A 26,655-nucleotide genomic window follows, 5' to 3' on the forward strand; every position below is an offset into this window, starting at 1 on the left:
CCCGCAGTGAGGAACCCCTGCGCCGACAGGAACGGGGGCTGCGTGCACCGGTGCCGCAACCACCGTGGAACAGCTCGCTGCGAGTGCCACCCCGGCTACCGCCTGGCGCCTGACAATAAGGCTTGTGAAGGTAAGTTCAGTCCAGTTCCCTACGACGAAGCTTTCACGGAGAAAACCGACCGTGTCTCGCAGGGTGAAGTAGTGCTCCGTCCTAGCGGCCATCGGCATTTGTGACTTGGATGTGATGCATAGGCCTTCCAGAGCGGGGGCGTGAACTAAGATGCTCGGCCGACGTCTGTCCAAGAGCCCTGCTCGAGTTTTTGCCTGGATCGAAACTCGACTTCGTGTGCTCCGATTTCCTAAGAAGCCATACAGTAATTCTGAACTCCTGGCTCCGTTTCTTTGTTGGTCTAGGCCCTGGTGAAGAAGTCGGGCTGGGAGAAACTTGAAGATGATAGTAACAACTGTCCCTTTGAAAGAACGTTTATGGCTCAACCTGCTTTGCTTAGCGATTGCTCATCTCTTGCAGACGTGAACGAGTGTCTGACCGGACTAGCCATGTGTGCGCACCGGTGTCTCAACACTCAGGGCTCCTTTAAGTGTACCTGTAACCCGGGCTATGAGCTGGGGGCGGACGGCAAGCGCTGCTACCGTGAGTACTGCGGCTGGACTCCTGCCGCGGGGGGGGACGGGAGGCGGGTTCGCTTCTGCGGGCAAGTGTTCGCGCACCCTGAGAACTGGGGGGGTGGGGGGCTGAGTTATGGCCATCATTGTTTGATGAGTTTCCCAAGCAGGTCTAGGGCTGGTTGTTTACTCTCCCCCCGAGATAATAAACTTTGATCTTTAAAGTCACCGCGAAGCTACTTTTGGTGGTTGAGGTGATTTATTTGGAGCCATTTGGCTCCACCCAGGCCATGCTCTGCTCTCGGGGCTCTGGCTGAATTCAGCCAGCTGCAGGTGTGGAACCCAAGAAGCAACTGAGCTAGTGAACTGATTGCCTCTGCTCCCCTCAAGAAAAGAAAAAAACACTATAACACAAGACCGGGCAAGGTTGGCCGTAGGTCTTCGTTCAGCTACTCTGCAGCAGCAGCAGGGCCAGGCCAAAGCGCGTTGAAGGGTGTTTAGCGCCAGCAGCCCCCTCACAGCTGACGGCCACCACGGCAGTCCCGGGGCCGGCAGCCGGTGGTACGGGAAGCCGTGATGCTCCACCAGTGCTGTGGCTGCAGCTCGCCCTGGGAACCGGCCAGGGGCAGGAGGGTCAGGCTTTGGGGACCAGGTGCTGCTAGAGGAGGGGGGGGTGCTGCTAGAGGAGGGGGGGGTGCTGCTAGAGGAGGGGGGGGTGCTGCTAGAGGAGGGGGGGGTGCTGCTAGAGGAGGGGGGGGTGCTAGAGGGGGGGGGGGGTGCTAGAGGGGGGGGGGGTGCTAGAGGAGGGGGGGGTGCTAGAGGGGGGGGTGCTGCTGGGGGGGGGTGCTAGGGGGGGAGCTAGAGGAGGGGTGCGGGGGTGCTGGGGGGGTGCTAGAGGGGGTGCTGCTAGAGGAGGGGGGGTGCTGCTAGAGGAGGGGGTGCTAGAGGAGGGGGGGGTGCTGGGGGGGGGTGCTAGAGGAGGGGGGGTGCGGGGGTGCTGGGGGGGTGCTAGAGGGGGTGCTGCTAGAGGAGGGGGGGGTGCTGCTAGAGGAGGGGGGGTGCTGCTAGAGGAGGGGGGGTGCTAGAGGAGGGGGGGTGCTAGAGGAGGGGGAGTGCTAGAGGGGGGGAGCTAGAGGAGGGGGGGTGCTAGGGGGGGGGTGCGGGGGTGCTGGGGGGGTGCTAGAGGGGGTGCTGCTAGAGGAGGGGGGGTGCTGCTAGAGGAGGGGGTGCTAGAGGAGGGGGGGTGCTGGGGGGGGTGCTAGAGGAGGGGGGGTGCGGGGGTGCTGGGGGGGTGCTAGAGGGGGTGCTGCTAGAGGAGGAGGGGTGCTGCTAGAGGAGGGGTGTGCTGGAGGAGGGGTGTGCTGGAGGAGGGGTGTGCTGGAGGAGGGGGGGTGCTGGAGGAGGGGGGGTGCTAGAGGGGTGGCAGCAGGCTCATGTGGATGTCGTTAAGAACTAACAAGTCATTAATTGTCAACAGCAATCATCTTATTATTTTTTTATTGAAACTAATGGGGGAAACTAGTAGTAATAACCCTACTAGAGTGACAGCAGTAATAATAAAAGGATTGGAATACACAAATGATGCACAGTGCAATTGCTCACCACCTGCCGATCGACACCCAGTTAGTCCCCAAGCGGCGATCCCCCTGCCCTGACTCCCCCCAGTTCCTATACTAGATGTGACGTCCCATGGTATGGAATACCCTGTTGGCAAGTTTGGGTCAAGTGCCCTGGCTGTGTCCCATCCCGACTTCTTGTGCCCTTCCAGCTTTCCCACTGGCTGGGCAGGAGAAGCTGAAGAGCCCTTGACTTTAGTTTAGACACGACTTGGCCCCAACTGCGAACAGCAGTGTTACCACCATTCTTCTCCTGAACTCACAGCACTGTACCAGGGACTAGGACGACAATTAACTCTATGCAGGCCAAAACCAGGACACAACGTGGGGTTGTTCTTGCTTTAATAAGAGGAAAGACAGAGGGACTATATTGACCTCGTGAAATCTGGAAGATGGTGTTCGCCCATGGCCCAGCTTTTGGTGTTGGCACACACCGATCCGCTGGGCCGCATCTGGCTCCTCTCGTCTTTCATCCTCCTTGGGGCCGAACACAGTAAAAACTCAGCAGTGCTCTGAACGGCAGACACTGCTTTTGCGGAGGTTCAGGGCTGAGTCAAAGCTCCATGGCACAAGTTCCTTTTAGCTTAAGAAAGCTGAATTAACTAGACACGTTTACATAAACTTTGCCAAGCTAACAAGATACATGGCTGCTCCTGACCCTTGTGCCCCCGTTTTTGGCACGTCAATAACTAACACTTCTACCTGTGGGCATCTGGCTGTTGCCGTAGTTAGCTGTAGTTCCGATGCCAGCTAGAAATGGGAGCAGCAGACATCTCCGTACTTAGAAAGACCGAGCCAAATTTTGCCTGGCAGCCCAGCCCGCAGCTCGTCAGTACGTCCAGGGGTGCAGCGCGTGCTCCAGGAGCCTAACCCGTGTGTCTTTTCCAGGGATAGAAATGGAGATTGTGAACAGTTGTGAAGCCAACAACGGTGGCTGTTCCCATACGTGCCACCACACCAGCTCCGGCCCGGTCTGCACCTGTAATTTTGGCTTTCGGCTCGAAGAGGACCAGAAGACGTGCACTGGTAAGGCAAGGGGAAAAGCACATCCCTCGTTTTTACAAGCACACCTCAAGTAACAGCGAGCATCTCTGGACATCAGCTACTCTCTCGCTCTGCCCTACAGCCAGGTTAACAAGGCTAGAAACGCCTGCGAAACTCCTCGAGCTCCGTAACTGGTCCGAAGTTGAGGCACGCGCCTCACGCCGCGTTACGCCCAGCCCCTTGCCGCAAAAAACCTTGCGGCGCAAACCCACCGTGGCGCTCGCTAGCCAGACGCTTACCGCACCGGCGCGTCAGGCTGCGGTTTCATCCTGCGCTCGCAGCGGGGCTGTGGCTCAGGCTGGCACAGCGAGGCTGGCTGGCTGTTTCCATCCTTTGAGGCAGCCCAAAGCTGGGAGAAATCCCGGTGCCCTTCCTGCAGGTTAGTTGGAGGGGCTATGCATTGAGGCCCTTACACCTACAGACTTCTCTTTCTGGAAAACCAGCAAAAAGGAGGTTGCTAGTGAAGAGTAACAGTGTTTAGCGATGCGAAACAGTGCTTACCCATCGCCCTGCAGCGCAGAGTCGCAGTTCACATGGCTCTGGAAATAATTCTTGAATTTGTTTCTTCTTTCTTCAGTACCAACTTCTTCCTGCAGCTTTCAAGGAGCACGTCTGTCCAGGACATCTGTTGGGAACAGATACGCTCCTTTAACAGGCTGCCACGGGCCCCCACAGTTGTTTGGGTGCGGGGGGCCGATTCCTCCGCCAGGAGAGCAATGCAAAACCCCCCGGAGCTTTGCTTTCCCCCGTGGCTCTGAGGAAGCAGTGGGAGCTGTCTCCATACAGCATCGCAACACAGGGGCAAAAAAGCCAGGACCCGAAGTCTGCTCTGAAAGAACATTCTTCCTCTGCATACTACAAAGCCCAGTACACTTTCCGTAGCCCAGCAGTGCTATCTGTTTTCCTACCAGACCCCTCCTCGGTCCGGCCGCCTCTGGTGGTCAGGGGCTGCTTCACCAACCCCACCACTACCTGGGCACTGCGGTAATTCCACTTCATGGTGGACAAAGGGAGTCCCATAAATACAAGGGGCTTGACACTTCAAGCCCCACGAGCTCTGCTTTCTCCAGGTTATCTAGATCCATCCTTCAGAGACTTCACTCTGAGAGAGCTTGAAGGAACTGATACCGAAAAGCCGGCCAAAAAAACTCCCCAAGACTCGATTTTGGAGGTTTAGAAAGCAGGCATTCTTCATTGCAGCGCTGGGTGCACGGGGGATCGCTCCACCTATCATGCACACCGTCGGGTCTAATCGTCCAGGCTAAATACATGTTCTACAGACGTACTCACTAGATTTCCAAGAAATGTTATACATATTCAGTAGTTTTCCAGGAAACTCCTACCCTATGCAAGTGTCCTTTACGCAGGCACATTGAAGGTCTCTGGTGGTCTTCCAGAGTCTTCCTCACCGGTCCGCTACTCGGCCCTTCTCGGATGATTCTGCGCAGTGTGCTCTTCTGCACGTTTGATACATCTTGTCCTAAAGAAAGCTCGTTAGTGCTTCTATTATCTATGCTTACGTTTTGACGTAATCCATGCGGATACTTCTACGCTAAGTTACCTAAAAGGGCTAAAGTCCTTATCTTCTTCAGAAACTGCAAGGCCATCCAGAAGCAATTTCTCACACATTTTGCAACATACAGAACCCCCATCCGCCACTGATCAGCAAACAATCGGGGAAAGCAACAGCCAGGCCATTGTACTCGGAGAAACTTCCTGCCTCAATCCCTCCTTTTCTTTTGAGGACTTGTAGCTTACCCGCTACAGTCCTCAATAGCTATGTACTAAAACTCATTTTCCTATAATTTATAGTCCATCCCTTTCAAGGGTTCAAGTAAAATATTTTCCCGTTTCTACTTCACGTCTAATCTCATTTCTTTTCCAGTCACTATGTTTCGGCTGAACTCCAATAATGCCAAAGAAAACGTTTGACAAATATACAAAAAAATATCCCTAGAGTCATTAACTAATTAATCCGACACATAATTGTTTTAACCATCCTAAATGGGGAAGCCAAGAAGTCAATTTATTCCAAATTTCCCCAGATCCCCAAGATGTATCATCCATAGCCACTCTATGTATCTGTTGGCTTTGTTTCCAAATTTCATTCGGATCTGTAGCAATCTTTCCCGATTGCTCTACGTAAAACCACAACAGCTAGTATTTATGACCATACAAACCCCTCCCTGAGAGGCTAAAAGCATATCCAGCGCCATTCAGTTTTGAAGAACCATTTTTGACAAACTAGAAATTTCAAGTTGTAAAGCTCAAGTGGCATCTACAGTGTAGTCTTCAATTTGCTCAATCGCTGCCAAAATATTCACTAACGTCTTTTCTAACTCACTGACTCCTAACCAAGGTAGAAACCATCGGACGAAGCTATGAAATCCCGTAGGATGGTCAGCAATAGCATTAGGTGCTCTCCTGAGCCATCTCAGAAGTGTCCTTACCCATCCATTCTGGTTTCCCAAACTCCTGATTACTGTAATATTATTGGAGCCTTTTTCCCACATAGCCAGTACCATCCATTTCCCTTAGGACCATCCTAATATCTAGGCAGTGAATTTCATCCTTTCCTCTACGTAGCTCAATCACAATAAGGGTAACGGCCCGCGGCATTGTTGTCAATTCTACGGGTTTTGTAGTTAGACGTTTAACTTCAGAAACATTTGGATCATACACATTCCATACCTGGAGATCAGTTTCATTTTCCCGGTTAAATTTCGGTCTTATTCACAAATGATTCCAGGATGCGTTGAAGGGGATAGGTATTCCCACTAAATTCGCACCCTTTTCTGCGAGCTCAGGGAGTCGGGAACAAGCCCGGCAATCTGATCAGTTAATGGTTTTCTCATTATTCCTCCAATTAGTTTCAAGGGTAGGTTCATATCCCAAATACCTAGACTCCCTGTGAATATCAAACCGAAACAAATAAAAACATAACCACCACATTTTACCTTTAACTCTTAACTAATTTCAACCTCCGTAGCATTTCTTGTTCCACTTGTCATTCAGGAGCTGCCTTCTTCATTCTCGAGCAATGAATCCAAGAGCCTTTTCCATTCAATCTTACTGCCGTGTATGCGGTTAATAAAATTCGATATGGTCCTTTCCACTTCTCCTGCCGTGGCTCCGATGTCCAAGATTTGAGGTAGACCCAATCTCCAGGTTGAAATGGGTGAGCTGGCAAATCAAGATTCAAAGATTTATTCATCACCGCATACTTATTTAGTTCTTGCAATACTTTTCCCAAGGCAATTAAATAATGAATTACATCACTTTCACCTTGTGTTCTCATTTCTCCTGGCAACCCAGGAGTCTGATATGGTCTTCCATAGAAGAGTTCATAAGGGCTCAAAAGCCGTCTACCTCTGGGCTGCACTCTAATCCACAGAAGTTTCTTGACACAGTTTACTTATTTGTGTCTCAAGGGTATAGTTCATTCTTTCAACTTTTCCACTAGCTTGTGGCCTATATGGAATATCTAAGTCCCAAGTTATATTCAATATTTTAGATAGCTCTGTAACTGGTTTTGCCACAAAATGGGGCCCTCTGTCTGATGACGTTCCTATAGGTATTCCAAACCCGGGAATTATTTCTTTTAACAAAACCTTGACAACATTCGGGCTTTATTGGTACAGCAGGGAAAAGCTTCTGGCCATCCAGTATACATATCTACTAAAACCAACAGATGTTTCATCCTTCTTTTTCTAGGTAGTTCACTAAAATCAATTTGCCAATACTCACCAGGCGTTTTACCTTCCGTTATTTTTCCCCAAAATGTATCTTGTTTTGCGTTTTTGGATTATTCTCTCAGTCACAGATAGTATACTTTCCACCATATTTCTACTAATAATCGATTTCTGCAAGCGTTTTAACAAGTTTTTGGTTCCCCGATGAACAGAATAGCGTTCTTTCCTTACCATCTCATTTATGAGAGCGTAAGGAACTACTACTAGGCCTAAGGGTGTTACTGCCCATCCATCTTCTCATTTTTCTGCCTTCAAGTTTTCAATCTATTTCAAATCTTGTTTGCCATACACCATTTTTTCTGGTAATATTATCTTTCGCTCTGGGGTTATTGCAAAAGCTTCTGCTTGTATGCCTTTTTCTGCAGCCCTTTTTGCAGCCCAGTCGGCTAATGTATTTCCCTGATGTTGGTCATTTGATCCAGATCGATGAGCCTTACAATACATCGCAGCCACTTCAGCAGGTGCTTGAACACCCCCCCCCAAGAGTTTCAAAGTTTCTTCTTCGTGTTTTATGGTTGTGCCTGGTGTAGTTAAAAGGCCCCTTTCCTTCCATATAGACCCGTGAGCGTGAATCACCCCAAACGCATATTTTTAATCTGTCCATATATTTACGCGTTTTCCTTTACTTAAGTCCAGTGCTCTTGTCAGGGCCATTAGTTCGGCTTTCTGCACTGATGCCTTCGACGATAGAGCATTTGCTTCCATAACTTCGGTTATAGCGGTTACTGCACACACGCGCCTTCCATTTGTGACAAAACTACTTCCATCGGTATATAGTTCCAAGTCTGGATTACTTAAGGGGGGGTCCTTAAGGTCTGGCCTACTGGCATATACTTCTTCTATAGTCTGTAAGCAGTCACGTTCTAGTTTCTGCTCACCTTCTTTCATCTGTTCCGTTGACAAAAAAACGCAGCAGGATTCAATATTGCGGTAGTTTCGAGCTGTGTATCATCTTGGTCTAACAGGACCGCTAGATACTTAATCCTTTGGCTTGGGGCCAACCAGCATTCCCCTTTTTGTTCCAATACCGTAATCACCATGTGTGGTACATCTACTGTAATCTTCTGACCCAGGGTAAGCTTCCGTGATTCTTCTGTTAAAATTACAGTAGCAGCCGCAGTTTTCAAACATCCAGGCCATCCCTGGCTTACGGTATCCAATTGTTTGGAAAAGTACACCGCCGCTCGGCATAAAGGTTCAAGGAGCTGGGTAAGCACTCCCAGTGCTATTTCTCGTTTTTCACGAGCGAACAGCTCAAAAGGCTTCTCTAAATTTGGCAATGCCAATGCCGGTGCCTTCAGTAGTGCTTGTTTGGGATTTCTAAAAGCACTTCTGTTGGAGCGGCGGAGGAATGCATGTAAGTCGACCCAATATGAGTGATAGAAGTGATTCAACTTTATTTGCACGGATAGCTCATATTTATACAGTTTGCGATGATTATGCCTACTAGTCCTAATATGATTGGTACATTGCTAATGTTTATTCATTACTAAAACACACCCACTGGTGGTTGGCAGCTACGCGTGTTCAGTAACTTTCTCATGAGAACTTCTTCAAAAGTTACTTGTGAAGTTAGGCCAAGGTCACACCGTCCCTGTCTTTCTCCTGATAACAGCGAGACCAGCTGTTGTTTTTCTCCCAATATCAGTAAAGCCAGCTATTTTCAGCCAAGGCCTAGTCTTGTTGCTCAAACTGACATTCTTTCACACAGAACTCTGCTCGCACAACTTTTCCACAGGCCCATGTCCTTTTTCAGCAAGCCAATTCCCAACAATTCCCCCTTTTTCTTTTTGTGCGAGTAGAGCTTGGTGTGTCAGCTTTGAGACTCCTTTTATCATGCACCCATAAGCAATTTTAACTATTACGCAGATTAATATCAATACCCAACCATCGTAAGGCTTCCTTAATCAATGACATTAGCCATGGTGTTATCCCGCCAAATATTGGCTGTAACACCCCATCAAACCCATTAGTTTCTTGCTGGATCTTTGTGTATGTTTCTTCAGCCAATTTATCTGTTTGTGAATAGACTGAGGTAAAATTTTAACCCCTGCTGTATTGCCCTTTGCAAAGATCTGTGAACACAACTAATTAAGCACAGTAAAAACAACATTATACATAAGAATAAAATACATAAGAATAAAAGACTGTTCAGGTAATGCCAATGACACACAAAACCAGATTTGATTAATAGCTTTAGCTAGTGACACCCAAACATTCTTACTGTCCCATGGCATTAACCGATGTGGATCAATTACCGGTGTCACTGTCATGCTGCTTACTACAGTCAGTGTGTTCCATATCAATCTCAGCATAAGGTTTCAAATTTATGGGTAAATCAGGAACGTATCTGCCAGACATGGATTTTTTTGTCCAATTGCTGTCAAGGCTTGCCATCCCGGTGCACTTAGTTGTCTTGTAGAAGTTAAGCTGTCGCTGCCCCTCAATAAATCCAGCAGCGGCTGTAAGTCTGTATTTGTAATACCACAACAAGGTCGAATCCACTGTAGGTCTCCGTTTAAATCTTTCTCCCTCTTTTTGTTTTTGAGCAATCCAGACTTGCTTAATCCAATGTCTTTGCCTTTCTTCTGCAGCAGCTATTACAAGCGACTCCGCATCTATCACGGGTGCGGTTGGTTTCCCCGTCTCTTTTTTGCATTTCCTTTAACAATTCTAACATTGTCTCTTTTTGTTCTATTATTAGAGTAGCCAAGTCCTTGTTTGCACTATTTGAATCAGGGTATATGCTAGGTATAATTTGTTCATGTTGAACGGTGGTATCTGAGGGCTGGTTTTTCGTAGGCAGATTTTTACTCACTCCTGATTCTGTAGGGTTTCCTTTAATCGTACGGTTAGGGAGGCTTGGGAACTGTCGGATGGCTGATTAATATCGGCAGTCCCAGGGAGTGGAGCAGAAGTCAAGGGCACAAGAGCAGGCGAACAAGCTCCAAAAAGTCTTTCTCGCTGCATTATGTTTTTCTCCCCGCTTTTCCCTTTCGCTTGCGGTTGAAGAGAGAGAGCAGCAAAAGCAGACGCAGACGCTTTACGATCTGCTTTCATTTCTTACAGAGTTGTCTTAATCAATTTCCATAAAGTTGCAAGATCTTTAACTTCTTTAGACCCGTCACTGATTTCATCCCATAGGGAGGTTCCGATAGCTTTCCAGGTACTAAGCTCAAAAGCTGTACCCACACTAATTGAAAGGTTTCTGTCCTTGCTTCATTAGTTTTTTAGCTGATTTATCATCGTCAATTACCATATCCCATAATACGTCTCCTAATCTATGCCATTCACTTTCCTCAAATAATAAATCCGGATTCTTAAAGCATCCCTTAACACGACCTAAAGCAACTAATCCCAAAACTTGCTTAACGCAATTTACCCCCCGCTTTTCTAAAAAGCACTGTAACAATTTTAGGGCTACCTCTTGATCCATTGCCGGCCGGCTTCTTGATACTCCTGGGTGCTACCTTGATTAAGGCACCTCGGTTAAAAAGTCTTTGCAGCCTTTTTCCAGTAGCCCTCACTGACGGCGAACCCCTTTTGGACGGTCCAGGCACGAGAGTTAACACACCAACCAAGACGATCAGCGTTTGGTTAATCTTTTGCCCCCCGGTCGCTGCTACCGGTGCTTCTCAGTGTCCGTCGCTCCAATTCCCCTTTCTTCGGTCCCCGTTCGGGCACCATGTTGGAGCGGTGGAGGAATGCACGTAAGTCGACCCAATATGAGTGATAGAAGTGATTCAACTTTATTTGCACGGATAGCTCATATTTATACAGTTTGCGATGATTATGCCTACTAGTCCTAATATGATTGGTACATTGCTAATGTTTATTCATTACTAAAACACACCCACTGGTGGTTGGCAGCTACGCATGTTCAGTAACTTTCTCATGAGAACTTCTTCAAAAGTTACTTGTGAAGTTATGCCAAGGTCACACCGTCCCTGTCTTTCTCCTGATAACAGCGAGACCAGCTGTTGTTTTTCTCCCAATATCAGTAAAGCCAGCTATTTTCAGCCAAGGCCTAGTCTTGTTGCTCAAACTGACATTCTTTCACACAGAACTCTGCTCGCACAACTTTTCCACAGGCCCATGTCCTTTTTCAGCAAGCCACTTCCCAACACACTTCCTCCCTCTTCAGTCCATTCTAAGCTGGTATCTGCAAGAAGCTTTTAACATTTCACACAACGGTCTTACCATCAGTCCATATTCGTCAATCCATAAACGGCATCGCTTTGTCATCCCGAGATAGGTTCGTAACTCTCAGAGGGTATCTGGTTCTGGGAGGCGACAGATGGCTTTTTTTTTTTGTCTGTTGATAACTGCCGATGTCCTTTAAAATTTTCAAACCCCAGATACATTACAGTTTGTTGAGTTTTTGAGCCTTTTCTCATGATACTCTGTAACCACTCATTCCGCGAAAATTCAAAAGGCTTGCCGTCAGCTGCAAAGATTCTTCTCGGGTTTCCCCTGCCAGCAAAATATCATCCGCGTACTGTAGAACACCACCTTCTCTATTCTCCACTCACCAGATTTCAAGTTCTTTAGCAAGTTGATTTCAAAAAACGGCGGGGCTGTTCTTAAATCCTTGTGGTAACACAGTCCAGGTATACCGAGTCTTTTGCCCCATTTCAGGATTTTCCCATTCAAAAGCAAATACTTCTTGGCTCTCTGGTGCAACCGGGATGCAGAAAAAGGCATCTTTTAAGTCTAACGCTGTAAACCATTCTTGTTTTTCTGTCAAGCTTATCAACAAGGTATACATGCAGTAGTTGCAAATCCATATATCTTGTACTATCTGATTGATAGATCTTAAATCTTAAACTAATCTATATGCTTTCCCATCTGCCTTTTTCACTGGCAGAATTGGAGTACTATACTTAGACTCACATTCTCTCAGTAACCCATATTTCAGAAATTTTTGTATTAATGGTAACAACCCCAACCTAGCCTCAACTGTTATAGGGTATTGCTTCAGTCTTACCGGTGTCGATTCTGGTTTTAGATCCATTCTCACAGGTTCAGCTCTTTTAGATTTCCCGGGTATTTCTCCAGCCCAAACAAAGGGAATTACCACCTCCTCCACTTCTTTAGGGATATCTTTGCTTCCTTGTCCGTCTTCCTGTAACAGAAACACTGAAGCCTGGATCTATTTAGATTCTGGTATTAAAACTTCTATTTCCCCTTCTTTGACTTTTATTTCTGCTGCTAATTTTTCTAATAAATCCCAGCCTATCAGGGGTTTCGGTGCACCTGGTAAGTAAAAAAAACTCGTGAATGACCCATTGCTTCCCAATTTTAAATTTTTAGGGTTTAAAGAATGGCCTTTGTTCTGCTTTTCCTGTCCCACCAATAACTTTCACCATGTCAGTTCCCAATTCATGTTTTTTCGTGTTTCAAACCAAATACGTTGCCCCCGTATCTCTTAAACATTCTGCTTCCTCATTCCCCAGCTTAATTATAACCAGAGGCTCTGCTGGGGAAGAGTGCTCCGCTCTGCTTCAGTCTTCCTCCTCTAAGGGTACTATCGGTACCCTCCTTTCTTTTTTGCTAATAAAGCTGGGCACTCTCTCTTCCAGTGTCCTTCTTTCTTACAATATGCACACTGATTCTGCCCGACGGCTGGATTCGACAGTCCGCGTCCTCTACCCCTTCCACGTACGTTCCCTCTCACGATTCCTCTGGAAATCCCCCTTGCTCCCTTTCGATATACACATATATTCTCAAGGGCTGCTGTTAACTTTGCATTTCCTCTCTCTCTGTTGATCTCTATTTCTATATACCATCCAAGCAATATCCAACATTCTCCCAATATCGCTAGCTTCTGCACCCTGCAATTTTTGCAATTTCCTCCAAATATCATCAGATGATTGCCCAATAAATAGGGTGGCTAACTGGCCTTTCCCTTCCTCGAATTCGATATTTAAAGTAGTACATTTCCGAGATGCTTCTTTTAATCCGTTTAGAAAAATCAGTCGGTGACTCCTCTTTGTCCTGTTTAATTTCATACAATTTAGACCAGTTTATAGCCTTTGGAGTGGCATTTTGATTTCCAATTAATACCAATCTCTGATATCGGGCTATCATCTCTTTGTTATCCAGGTCATTGGGATCCCACTTAGGATTTTCCCACTTAGGGAAAATGATCTTCCATTTGCCCTCATAAAGTTCTTGAAGCTATTTGTGCTTGGAGATGTGTTCTTACAGCTCCCCGTATCACGTCTCTCTCCGTACTATCAAACACCACTTGTAAAATAGCTTCGATATCCTGCCAGTCCGGATTCTGAGTTGTAATCATCATTTCAAAACCACTTGCCACCTTCTTTGGATCATCCCGATAACTTCCTGCGGCAACTTTCCAATTATTTACATCTGATATTGAAGAAGGAACCTTTACTGTAATTGGTCCATCATTTCCCACAGCTCGTCACAGCAGAGCCTGCAAGGCTGGCTGGCTACTTCTTGTTCGACCAGCTACCGGAGTCCGCCGCGTTCCCTCAATCACGCAATTGCCCTTTCCCTCTTCAGACCTTTCCTCCTGACCTTCCACCTCCTCCCGTCTTAAAGTCCTTAACCCTGGTGCCACCAGCATTTCTAAATCCTCCTCCATTTCCTCCCAAGTTAATTTTAAACACCTCCGTCCAACACTACAGGCTGAACAACATCTTTTCAAAGTTTTCCCGTTATGCTTATTCTGGTCCTTTTCCACTGCCAACACAGGAGGATCAGAAGGAGCTAAATTAATTCCACTTTCCTCTTGCCACTCAGGGTGCTGACGCAACGTGAAAAAGATATCTGCATACATCACTTCATCCCATTTCTTTTCCCTTCTCAGAAACAACATCAATTGTAACAATGTATTATAATTCAATGTTCTATTTACTGGCCATTTTCCCCCGCTTCCCAATTTATGAAGAGGCCACCATTGGTTACAATACTTCACCAAATTAGATTTTTTAACCGATCCTCCCGGGGATCCAGCAATTTGTTTCCAATGTTGCATAATACACCCTAAAGGTGATTTCTCTATTACTCCACCGGTGGAGCTTCCAGCCCCCATTGTATACAAGCTTAATTACACTATTTACACGATACACGGAATACTGACCTTTTTATAACAACTTAATATAACTATAAATATAATCACTACTAAAACAATCAAGCTTATACACACAATAGCAGTTACAGTCATTAGTCCAAAAAATAGATACCTATAAAGGATTCCTAACCTTTTCATATCCAATTAGGGAGACCTATCCCTTTTCCGTAGGATCCTTTCCCCACATCTATCTTGCACGGTCAAACGCCTGCAACTTACAGATAGATACCAATACCAAAAACCCCAAAAGAATGTCTTACTCACAAAGCGTAGTTCTTGCTTCGAGCTCTTCAGTCCAGGGATCAACGTCCCTCCCGAGAAATGCCAGTGCCGGCTGAGGTTCCTGTGATCCCAGGATCTGTCGGGGTTCAGAAGCAGAGTCCCATCTGGGGTGCCAAAACTGATACCAAAAAAGCCGGCCAAAGAAACTCCCCGAGACTCGATTTTGGAGGTTTAGAAAGCAGGCATTCTTCATTGCAGCGCTGGGTGCACGGGGGATCGCTCCACCTATCGTGCACACCGTCGGGTCTAATCGTCCAGGCTAAATACGTGTTCTACAGACGTACTCACTAGATTTCCAAAAAATGTTATACATATTCAGTAGTTTTCCAGGAAACTCCTACCCTATGCAAGTGTCCTTTACGCAGGCACATTGAAGGTCTCTGGTGGTCTTCCAGAGTCTTCCTCACCGGTCCGCTACTCGGCCCTTCTCGGATGATTCTGCGCAGTGTGCTCTTCTGCACGTTTGATACATCTTGTCCTAAAGAAAGCTCGTTAGTGCTTCTATTATCTATGCTTACGTTTTGACGTAATCCATGCGGATACTTCTACGCTAAGTTACCTAAAAGGGCTAAAGTCCTTATCTTCTTCAGAAACTGCAAGGCCATCCAGAAGCAATTTCTCACACGTTTTGCAACATACAGAACCCCCATCCGCCACTGATCAGCAAACAATCGGGGAAAGCAACAGCCAGACCATTGTACTCGGAGAAACTTCCTGCATCACAACACAGGGGCAAAAAAGCCAGGACCCAAACTGAAGTCTGCTCTGAAAGAACATTCTTCCTCTGCATACTACAAAGCCCAGTACACTTTCCGTAGCCCAGCAGTGCTATCTGTTTTCCTACCAGACCCCTCCTCGGTCCGGCCTCCTCTGGTGGTCGGGGGCTGCTTCACCAACCCCACCACTACCTGGGCACTGCGGTAATTCCACTTCATGGTGGACAAAGGGAGTCCCATAAATACAAGGGGCTTGACACTTCAAGCCCCACGAGCTCTGCTTTCTCCAGGTTATCTAGATCCATCCTTCAGAGACTTCGCTCTGAGAGAGCTTGAAGGAACCGTGCAGTTCTCAACCATCTCTGAACTTGACATCAGTGTTTGTAACAGGGTAAATCGGGGAACAGAGGTCAGTGTTATGGTTGGAATCACCCCCATTTGTAAGCACAGAAAACATTTAAGAACAATCTCGAACTGGAAAAAAATCACAGTTAACTTCCCACAGGCCTCTAGGATTCAGGATTCCTCCCTTGGCTGGGGAGCACATTGCTGAGGATGGTCTGTTAACATAAACCTCACTCATTTCAAGAGGAAAACAAGAATGCTAGCTCAGCATTTGGCAGTCAGATCAGTGAAAACCTACCAGAACTGGTCACAGAGCAATTTTAGCAAGTACTGTCACCACTGCAAAGCTAGATGCATACTAACATCCAGCGCCCTTTGTTTTTCATTTAGATATCAATGAATGTGACAGCGGGTCTCACTGTTGTCAGCAAGACTGTTACAATTACCCTGGAGGCTACGAGTGTGCCTGCTATGCTGGATACAGGCTCGGCACAGATGGCTGCGGGTGCGACGGTAAGCAGAAACATCTAGCTGGAGTCCTGCAAGCGCCAGCGACGCCGCAGTCCTCTGCCTTGCGGCACGGCAAGAGACGCATACGGAACGGGTTCCTCTAGTTCTGGTTTTTGTATTTTGTCAGCCTCGGTCTGCTTAGTCAGCTATTCTAACCCATACACTAGTCCACCACAACCGAAGAGTAGCAATGGGGCTTTTGAACACACTGATATCAAACCGGGATAACTCAGAATGAGTTGGTCCAGGTCTGACTCCAGGAGTTCACAGAAGTCATTTCATGTTCAACCCCAGAGGCCAACATTGCCCATCATTTTCACCCAAGAGATACAGGCAAAGAAAAGCATTTGTATAAAATAGAGCTAAGACAGCGACTGACACAAGCTTTTAATAAAGAGAACAAAAAATTGTCCTACCTGGTTGCAAACAGCCAGGCATTGCCTCCAGTTTCTCCCAGCTCATACCAGTTCTCCTGTGAGCTCTGATGAGTCACCTTCTTAAGAGAAAGAAGGTGGGGCTTTTTTCCTCCTAATGAGTCCTTCTCACTCTCGGGTAACGTTCCACAGGTGAGCCTCAAGCTTACCCACCTCTTTCTACACAATCAGTGACAGATGTGAACTCGAGCCCAGCACACAGTATTTGGAAACCCAGGGCTCCCTGAATGACTTGGGTAGCATCACTCGGTCTTTAAGAGTCAGACGGCTTCACATCACTAGCAGAGAGGATGCCATCAGTCTACTTGGTGATCTGTGGACAGAAACATATCCGGGCCCGTCCTGTACAGAGAACGTGCTCCCGTTATGCCAGAGCAGCCCGCTCCCATTACGCCAGAGTAACCAGAGTATCCCATGCTTTTTAGATGTGGACGAGTGCTCTTCCCATAACGGTGGATGCGAACACACGTGCCAGAACCAGCTAGGGTCTTTCCAGTGTGGCTGCGAGATTGGATACAAACTGGATGACGACCGAAGGAGCTGTATCCGTAAGTGCAACGCCTGGGCGCCGCCGGGGTGAGCGGCAGGCTGCCCATCCCTCTGCCCTGCTGCCCCCCAGCATAGCCTCCCCTGCACAGAACCCAGACCAGCCAGGACCAGCACAGGCTGGAGCTCCGTTAGCCCCGCACACCACCTTTTCCAGCTTTTTCACAGCACTTAGTGCTATTAGCAGGGGAAAGGACTCACACCGCCAGCAGAAAGCTTTCCCCTGGCAGGACCGGTCCTATTTCAGCCACATTGCACAGCACTTCCCAAAGGAGCATAGGGGATTTTGGCACAGGTACACCTAGGACAGCCTGTAGCGGTGACTCCGCGTTAACCAAAGAACCAGAACCCTTTCCACAGTCACCAGCCTCTACAGTTTTTCCTTACAAGAAAGAATAGATTTTGCTTTTTTAAGCAGTAGCATCTCTATCCCACCACCAAACACGCTATCACCCGACTTAGTAGGACAGCCAACACCCCACTCGCGTCACCTAACGACCCCCAGCAGCATCAGCCGGGTCCCTGGAAAAGCTTTCTGAGGTCTGGACCCAGAAGAGCAGCACCAAGCACCTCCAAGCTCTGGCCAAACTGCTGAGTCTCCTCCGGGCGGTGGCTTTTATAGGTTCTACGGCCCTGCCCTGGCTCCCAAGTGTGTCTCTGCTTAGCTTGATTGCTGGCATTTAACACTTGCCTGCCCTGCAAGGGAAGGAAACCTGTAGCTGATGATAGATACTTTTTCCAAAAGGAGAACTAAGCTGAAATGCGTTGCTTACTTTTGTTAGATGGGCAGCCCTGTTTAATTTTCCACAAAAGAATTAACTTCCCTGAAAACTCAAAGAGTGGCTCTGGTCAGAAAAACAGCAGGGCAAAGGTGATGGGGTGAGCATGAGCTCAGTTACTCGAGAAGCCAGGGCTGTGTGTCAAGGTTAAGGTCAAAGCTTCTCCCATCGATTTTGAAGTCACTTAGCTGGCCCGTGCCCATTCTAGCCAAAACGAACAAGCAAACAAGTTGCAAAAATTGTAGAGGTGTCAATTTAGAGAGAGATCAGCGGTGCAAAGCAGGCCAAATGAGATGCAGCAACCCTGTCCAGATGTTTCTACTTTCCCTTTCTTATTACACAGGTTCTGTCCTACTGTTCACCTCTTAGAGATCTTATTCCTTTTCCCACTTTGACCTTGTCATCTCCGTGACGGCTTCCCTAGCTCTAGAGGACCCTGTGGAAGCTCTGGATGGCCGGCGCCCCGTTATCCGCCCGATCCCTCACGTTGCAATCCTGCGAGATGAATTTACCCAGCTCTTTAATGATGACTATGAAGAAGAGGAGGAAGAGATGGAAGCAAGAGGAGAGCACACGCTTTCAGAAAAATTTGGTGGGCATTTCGCAGCACTGGTAAATGGCACGCTTTGCTTGGAAGTCTTCAAAATTAATCACACGTGCTGGGTTTATTCGTGTTCGGTGCGCGTACCCGCAAGACTTGTCGAGCGCCTTTCCTATGCGCACAGAACCCGTGTTAGGGCGCAGATGCGTTTAGCTTTGCCGCAGCCTGCACGCGGTGTGTGGGGGGGGGTGTGTGCTCTGCCCAAACTCTCCGAGAGGCCGAGGCAGCCTCGGGGAAGGCTCCTCACCCGCAGCGCTTCTTGTTGCAGTCTGCCTGGAGCACACGTTCGGCCCCGACTGCAGCCTGACCTGCGAGGACTGCCAAAACGGAGCCACGTGCGACGCGGAGGAGACGGGCTGCGAGTGTCCGGCGGGCTGGACCGGCATCCTCTGTAACCAGAGTGAGTGATGCCGGAGGGCAGCGGGCGAAAAAGCTCTCCTCGCCCTCGCTGCGGGCTGCGCGTGGGTCTGCGGCAACCGGCTGAGCTTTCCCTCTCTCTCTCCCCCCAGCCTGCCCGGTCGGCACCTTTGGGAAGAACTGCAGCCTGACCTGCCGCTGCCAGAATGGCGGCACCTGCGACCCCGCCACGGGTGCCTGCCGCTGCCCGCCCGGGGTGGCCGGTGAGCTCTGCCAAGACGGTAAGCCCGCGGCTCTCCCTTTCCTTCTCGCCGCGGCCCTCGGCGAGGCGCGGGGACCCGCTGGCGTGCGGGCTGTCTCGCCTCGCTGCGAAAAGGCGGGATGGCGTCTCTGCCGGGCTTTGAAACCCTGGGGCAGGTTTCTTTTCTCCCTAAAACTTTTCCCTCTAAGGAAGTAGCAATGTTCCTGAGGTGCCACTTGCGAGCGATGGCCCCCAGCCTGCGGAGGTAGCTCATTTCTGTTTCTCTCGGCGCATTAGTAGAGCATTTGCCGTAATTCGATAGAGGGCTATTACAGCCATCTCTGATGCCGCTCTTTGATGTTCCAGTTGTGCTTTCCCGAAGCCTTAAAATGTTTTCCACAGAACGCCTCACACTGGCCCCTTTGTAGCTGTACACTGAAAGCATCTTTCAACTCTTTTGTTGACCCATCCCAGTGCGAGCGGCTCTAACGCATCCCTGCTCCATCTGACTCGGTGGGTCACCTAGTCTTGCGTGCAAAAATGCCGTTTTAATAAGGGAATTCTTCACCCACAAAAGAGTGCTCCAGGCAGCATGCCTTCTCTTTGCACTGGAAGACCTTTGCAGTCCCTGTTTGCTACTCGGCAATGACCACGGGCTGCCATCTCTATTTCACTGGACGTTCAGTGGCGGACGCAGAAAAGAACGTCAAAAAACGGATGTTCAGTGGTAACTTTATAGAACCGTGGAGGTATTTTCCACTGAAGAAAAAACAAAGCATTGAAAAGTTGTGACAACAGTAGTTACCCAAAGTACCCAAAGGAGGTGTCGGTCGCTGCTGGTATTTGTTTCTCGCTCCCAAAGAGTTAAAATCGGGGGGACATAATCTAAAAACGCAGAAAGAGTGAGACAATAGGAGATGCAGACCAAATGACTTCAGACAAACGGTTAGGAGCATCTGGGAAGTATTACCGAAGGAGGAGACCGAAGCAGAATGTAAATGAATGCAAGAGATACCCCGACCTTTTCTTTCTGTAGGAAGGAGGTGATTGAGGGGTACAGAGAAAAAACAGGAAGGTGAGATTAAAATAAACAATGAAGAGCTGATCTGTTGTCCCAGGGTGGCATTTCCTCTGCTTAGACCGTCTGCTCTTCTTACCATACGGGAGGAGGCATGTGCTGCCTGGACAGATGCTGGCCGGAGCTTTCTGCTGACACAGTCTGTCTGCCATGTGCTTCTAATATTAAGGTCTTTAGCATAACAGAGAAAGAACAGTAATTTATTCCCTTAAGAGTGCAAATACCGCTGCTGTTTATCAATGGGGACGGCCTCGTGGATTACTTTCTCCCGTATGAAAAACTTGACTTCTCAGAGCCCGGCAGGGTAGATTTCTAGCACGACCAGCGTTACCGTTTCGAGCGCGGCGCGGAGCCGAGGGTGCCCTCGGGGCACCCCGCGTGGCTGCAGAGCGGCAGCAAGCGAAAGGCGCTGCGACGCTCCGTGCGAGGAGAGGAGTGCCGACCGCTGACGCCAGCTGGTTTTGAGCCGAGGCGGGGAATCTGATCGCTCTTATCATTACCTTATTGCGTAGAGACACAAGCACATTCTGGTCAGAAAACAAGCCGGCCTTCTTTCCAACGCTAGCTGTGTCCTTTGCCTAGGTTCGTTTCTGCTGCTATGCAGCTTTGATTTTGGTACGGTTTTCCCGTGGTCTGCCAGAAAAAACCCCAACCGGCCCAAATCGGCTCATCTTCCCCCAAAATCTCTCTCTATTACTAGGGTGCCCGAAAGGATTTTTTGGGAAACAGTGCAGGAAGAAGTGCAACTGTGCCAACCGGGGTCGTTGCCATCGGATTTACGGAGCCTGTCTCTGCGATCCTGGCTTGTACGGACGGTACTGCCACTTAGGTATGCGCGTCCTCACCTTTTTTACGAGAGAGATGTTATTCCCCGATTACAGCCTTTCTAGGGCCCATCCCTGGGAAGGGCCAGCGCCGGGTGGCAAGTTTTCTGTCCCTTGCACTGTGTTGTTTGGCCTCGCGGGTCACTGACCAGCTCCTTCCCTCTGCATCCAGTTTGCCCCAAGTGGGCGTTCGGCCCCGGCTGCTCCGAAGAATGCCGCTGCGTGCAGCAGAACACGCAGGACTGCGACAAGAGGGACGGCTCCTGCCGATGCAAACCCGGCTACCGCGGCAAGCGCTGTGAGACGAGTGAGTGGCCGAGAAGCATTCCCGGAGCGTCCCCCTCTCTCCTCCCGCAGCCTCTTTTTCCCCTAGTTATTGTTCTGGGGGGAACAGCTCGGCTCGCTTTCCACCCGCCTGAGACTGCCTCGCCCCTCGCTGTTTAGATTAGGAGCAAAACTTGCTATCGGACTCGGTCCCGTTCAGTTAGCGCAGCCGGGTGGGAGAGCCTGTAAATGGGGATGGTGGACTCATCCAGCCAGCCTGCTGCGCCCAGCTATCGGCCGGGGAGGGTGCCGGTCGGTGCCCGTCACCGCGAGCTGGGGCTGCCTGCTCTTCCAGGGTCGACCGAGTAATGCCAGATGCTCTTTCTTTTGAATTACGATCGTTAACAGGCTGCGACCCTGGCTATTACGGGGATGGCTGCAAGAAGAAATGTAGCTGCTCTCCAGAAGCGTCCTGTGACCGTGTCACCGGAGAGTGCTGGAAAGAGTGTCCCCCCGGGTACCACGGGGAGAGCTGCCACCAAGGTAAGGCAGGGGCCCTGCAAGGCAGCTCTAAGCCTGCGGTGAACTCACGGCTCCTCCTCACGCGTACAAACTTCTGCACCAAACACCGCAAAGAGACTTGCGGAATCCCTCCCGTGCGCTCTCAGACCCCCCGAGCCCACTGCAGTTGATCTAATCAGCGAGAAGTCGAAACGGCTTCAGAGCTGTAGGTCTGTCTTTGTAAACCGCTGCCATCTCTTTAAAGCGGCGAGCAGGAGCTCTCATCCATAACGAATCATATGCAGCAAAGGAGAACAAGGTCTTGCTTTTTCCTGCCACTCGGGCATCTCTGCTTTTGTAGATGAAGGTGATAGATACCTACTTATCTTTTTCCCCCTTTAATGTCTTTTTAATTCCAGGCGATCGGTGCCCGGCAGAACGGTATCGTATTTTCCACTCCATTCTCTTTTCCACATTGAAACTCTATTTGATCTGCAAGTGGAAAAGAAAATGTTGTACTCTGTTTACGTTGTCAGGATTTAAACTTCTGCCTCCTAGAGCAGTGTTCTGCCCTTCACCTAAAGGGCCGGTTGACGGCATGGTAACTACACTGCACAAGATCCTGGGAGATAGCTGGGGTTTCGGAGAGCTTGACTTTCTTCAGACAAAGGTGTTTTGAGTGAACCTAAAGGTGGTGAGACATTGGCACAAGGTGATGATTACAAAACAGGAACACGGTTCTTGGAAAATAATACCTTGTGCCAGCCTCAGAACTGATCAACGCCTGAAAAGCCAACCTCGCCCTGTTGTGAGGTCGTCTCCTTCCGAATTGCACTTCAACCGGTTGGTTCCAACAGAAAATGCAAAAAGCAGTTGGACTCTCGAAGTCCACACCTGAAGACACGCTGCATTAAAAGAGGCTCACGGTGTTCAGCGCCTGAATTTTGATTCAAGCATCCCGGGACTTTCTGCACTAACTTATGTATATCCGAGCATTCCATCCACACCCACCCCAGAAATTATAGCTATTAACCTAATTAAGCCGCTAGCACACGATTATCTCGCATAACACCACAGCGGATAGAGCGTAGCCGGTCTGTTGGTCAGAACGAAAGCTGCAGATGCTCACAAAAAGTTCCGACGCCAGCAAGCGCTAGCAGAGCTAAGCAGCGTTAGGAGGAGCGATGCGAGCGGCTTTTGCAGGGCTCGTGCCCCCTCGCAGGGGTCCCGGCAGCCCCGGACCCCCCCCCGCCGCGGCGGGATGCGGCTGCCTCCAGAGCCACGCGGCGCCTCGGCGGGCTGGGTGCTTTTGGTGGGGATATTTTTAAAAAGAATAAGAAAGGAGCTTAAGCCTGTAGGGGGGAGTCACAGGAAATAACACAAATATTTGTATAGAAATAGTAGGCTCTTGGCTGTTGTTCGGATCTGGAAATTATTAAAGGGTGAAGACAAACATCTGCCATCAATTAGCAAAGAGGAGGAATAACAAAAACTCCACTGTGCCACTTGAAATCTACGCGCTGGTGTGCTTTTCCTCCGTGATTTGTGAACGCTGGTGCGTCCGTGTCTGCCGAAGCCTTACCAAAGGTTGGCCTCGGTGAGCAACAAGGACTGCGGGCACGGAGCTCTTCTGGGAGGCTCAAACAGGATCTAAGGCTCCGCGGGCCTGAGGCCCTCAGTCTGCACGTAATTAGCTGGCTGCTAAATTGTGTCACGGGGTACAAAGAGCAACCCGAGCTTTCTGGTATCAGCAGTACCACCCCGGCGTTCAAAGCAGAGGGAAGGAAAAGCTCCTCCTCCTCCTCCTGCGCGCGAGGATGTTCCTTCTTTATCGCTTTACATCCGTGTACCTGCTGCAAACCTTGCTGCTGCTTAAAAGCCTGGCTTCCAGATTCCGGAGACATTCAGCCGGGGCAGTAAAAAGCCGCCCCAGCATCTCATAGAAGTCAAGGGATGGTTTGACAGGTCTGGGGGCTGCGGACGCGGTGTTCTGCCCCCCGGCACACAGCGAGCAGGGTGGCTCGGGTCGCTGCCCGTGGGATGAGCCGGTGTGTCTCGGAGGCAGAGCGAAAGCCCACTTTTCCAGACCTGTTTGCCTGGCTGCCGGCCCCTGCGGCGAGGGAGCGGGTTATTTTGCAGAATCGTATTCACAGATTGGAGACTGGTTTGGCCTCAGCCATTGGGCTTGCGATCGGTCGCTCTGGTACAAAGAAATACTTGCTGGAAAGGGCAAGCGGGATACCCAGGCAGGCAAATCGAGGCCCTGGGGTGAAGTGCTAGAGGTTGCAGGTGACCGCTGTGGATAACGGAGCGGTCACATCCAGGCCCCCGAGCGCAGTCTTCCCCTGCAGCGAGGGAACCACCGGTCACAGCCGGGCTTTTCCTCGTGGAGCCGGCAGCATCTTTGGGATGCGGGGTCTGATGGGTGGTAGGCTCTTGGGAAAGGCACCTCGGGAGGGGACGGTTTTCACACCGCTGTTTTCGACGCAGAGTGTCCGGAGGGGAAGTTCGGGGCGGGCTGCCGGCGGTCCTGCTCCTGCGGCGGATCGCCCTGCGACCGGAGCACGGGGCAGTGCCTCTGCCTGCCAGGCTGGACGGGACACGACTGCGGCCAAGGTGAGGAGGCAAGAGCGGCGAATGCGCTGAGGTAGGGATTTAGGCGTATAGCTGTTGGTTTTCTTTTGCTAAAATTCGTTTTAGAGACATCTAGTGCGATTAGAATCGCCTTCGTGGAAAATTAGGAAGAACGGAGCTTCTGATGTTAGGTCTTAAACGATCGCCTCGGCTAGCTCAGCTCTGTGGCTGAAGCTGAGTGAAGTACCAGTAAACACACGCAATAAAAAAAGATGACGATGGTTTCGGTTGTTGCAGTCCTTGACATCGGAAAGGAGTCTTTCGTTACCGATGTGCGTTTTTAATTGCTTCCACCGTATTACTCCTTAACCGCTGGAAAACTAGAGAATCCTAAATTAAAAAGTTTTACATGATTATACAGCATTACAGCAGCTGGAAGATATTAGTCATATATAGATGCCCTGCTCCTAATAGTTTGACTGAGCAATAAAACCACGCATGCACAGTGCTTACCATACATTTCGAACTGACTTTTTTCCAGGCCCTGGAGCAGCTTAGGAGCAGTTAAGCAAGGATCCTTGCCCCAGTTTTATCAGTTCTTAGCCTTTTGCTTCTCCTTTGCAACTAAAAGCAGATCTGGGAATGCTGACTAGCGTGCTGTCCGGTAGTGTGACAGCAGCTGCAAAGACCCTTTGCCAGCAACGCCATTTCCTAGCAAGGAGCCCTTGTAGCTCCCCACGAGTAGATGCGAATCCAAAATTGACATGAAAGCACTGGACTAAGATCAGAATAGCACTTACCAGGGCTCACACGCTGTTTATAAAACAAACAAAGCAACGTCGTCCCCGCTAGTAGCCGCATATCGCCAAACAAAAGCCCGTGCTTTGCGTGAAGCACGAACGCGAACGAGAAAGGGGACGCGCTGCCGGGCACCAGAAAACGGACGGTCCCCCTTTACGCCTCGGCTGTGATCCCAACGCTTGTGTGCCCTCTCTCTCTCTGCCCACGCTGCAGCTTGCCCTGACGGCCGCTGGGGCCAGGGCTGCCAGGAGATATGTCCCGAGTGTGCGAACAATGCCAGCTGCGATCCCGCCACGGGAGCCTGCCTGTGTCCACCCGGCTATACCGGCCGTCGCTGCCAGGACGGTGAGTGCTGCCTGCCGTCGGGTCCCTCGCGCCTGGCTCCAGCTGGAATGAGAGCTATTTAGGTCGACCTGGAGTCGCTGCTCTAGCGAGCAGAGCATCCAGCTATCGAGCAGGCGCTGCCCAGAGCAGGGCTTAGCACCGCGCACGCCTCCGCTGCCTCAAATTTTGGGGCACGGGCTCGGTTCTTCCCCTGAAACCCCTCTAGTCCTACCTTCCCGGGGGTAACTTTCGCACCCGCAGAAAGGGAGGCGAAACCCTAAGCCCCTCGTCCCGTTCAGCCCAGAGCCGAGCACCCACGGAGGAGCGTCGGTGCTCGTGACGGCTCTGCAGAAACACGCCGCGGTACCCGTCGTGTCTCTCGGGAGGGCAGCCCTCGCCGCGGTGTTCGAGCAGCCGTTTGCAGTTAGTCCATCTCTACGTTGGCAGTGTGTCCGCCTGGCTGGTTTGGCCCAGATTGCCAGCTAAGCTGCAACTGTGGGAACGACGGACATTGCCATCCCGTGACGGGGACGTGCAGCTGCGCGCCTGGCTGGACGGGGTACAACTGTCAGAGAGGTATCGTATCGCTCCTAGAAGAGGTATCGTACCGCTCTTTATTATCCATCATTTTTTTTAATTTTTCCTAGAAAGCGCTGACCTGTGCTGTCGTTTCCTTCATTGCCATCTTTGTGCTGTGCCTCTGCCAGAGAAGTCTCTCTGAAATCCTTTAGCTTTCTCCGCTCTGTCCTGCCAGTGCCGTCGGGTGCCGCTCGCCTTTCTGTCGCGGGCTTGCTCGCAGAACGAATTCACGTTATATACGTGCTAGCGTAGCAGCCGGTCTCACCGTCGCGCTGAATTTTCCGAGGACCTACAGCCGCGTTTGTCCTTCTGCCCGAGGCAGCAGCTGTAGTCAATGGAAATAATAACACCCCGAGGAGCAGGCAGCGCTGTCCCCATGCCTTTGCTGACCGGAGAAGCTGAGCGGGTGGCATGCGTGCCATTAAGGGTCGGTTCCCTCCTGTGTTTCAGCCTGCGACGCGGGTCGCTGGGGCCCCGACTGCGCTCACACCTGCAACTGCAGCAACAGCGACGGGAGCTGCAGCGCGGAGACGGGGCAGTGCGTCTGCGACCCCGGCTACGCGGGCGGCCGCTGCGAAAAGAGTGAGTGCTGCCCTGCTCGCCTTTAAGCCGAGCCAAATGATGCAGATTTAGGGTTGGTTTTTTTTTTTTGGGGGGGGGGGGGGGGGGAAGGCATCACACGGGCAGGCCAGGAGGCTTCTGCCTTGTCCCCATAGAGGGAGATGGGGAAGCTGTGCTGGAGAATTCTCCAGCAGTGTTTC

At 50.0% G+C, this 26,655-nt stretch overlaps 1 protein-coding gene and 1 long non-coding RNA gene across 6 annotated transcripts in view; one reads left to right on the forward strand and one right to left on the reverse strand.

Annotated features, from left to right (window-relative positions):
- Window positions 1-26,655, forward strand: part of MEGF6 (multiple EGF like domains 6) — a 119,532-nt gene that overhangs the window by 79,153 nt on the left and 13,724 nt on the right. For all 5 annotated transcript variants that reach the window (XM_049801397.1, XM_049801405.1, XM_049801413.1 and 2 more), the window contains 15 exons: window positions 8-130; window positions 530-652; window positions 3,129-3,266; window positions 15,872-15,994; window positions 16,851-16,973; window positions 18,175-18,342; window positions 18,620-18,751; window positions 18,861-18,989; window positions 20,728-20,856; window positions 21,024-21,158; window positions 21,524-21,658; window positions 24,107-24,232; window positions 25,205-25,336; window positions 25,763-25,891; window positions 26,345-26,476. In XM_049801397.1, coding sequence (XP_049657354.1) covers window positions 8-130; window positions 530-652; window positions 3,129-3,266; window positions 15,872-15,994; window positions 16,851-16,973; window positions 18,175-18,342; window positions 18,620-18,751; window positions 18,861-18,989; window positions 20,728-20,856; window positions 21,024-21,158; window positions 21,524-21,658; window positions 24,107-24,232; window positions 25,205-25,336; window positions 25,763-25,891; window positions 26,345-26,476 — 1,977 coding nt within the window. The remainder of the gene's footprint in view (window positions 1-7; window positions 131-529; window positions 653-3,128; window positions 3,267-15,871; window positions 15,995-16,850; window positions 16,974-18,174; window positions 18,343-18,619; window positions 18,752-18,860; window positions 18,990-20,727; window positions 20,857-21,023; window positions 21,159-21,523; window positions 21,659-24,106; window positions 24,233-25,204; window positions 25,337-25,762; window positions 25,892-26,344; window positions 26,477-26,655) is intronic.
- LOC126039147 (uncharacterized) lies at window positions 3,582-14,865 on the reverse strand. The gene is made up of 3 exons (XR_007506225.1): window positions 14,762-14,865; window positions 14,403-14,524; window positions 3,582-3,909 (listed from the first exon to the last, which is right to left on the reverse strand). It is a non-coding gene; the product is annotated as an uncharacterized LOC126039147 (long non-coding RNA).

Source organism: Accipiter gentilis, chromosome 1 (assembly GCF_929443795.1).
Source record: "Accipiter gentilis chromosome 1, bAccGen1.1, whole genome shotgun sequence".
Taxonomy (NCBI): Eukaryota; Metazoa; Chordata; class Aves; order Accipitriformes; family Accipitridae; genus Astur; species Astur gentilis.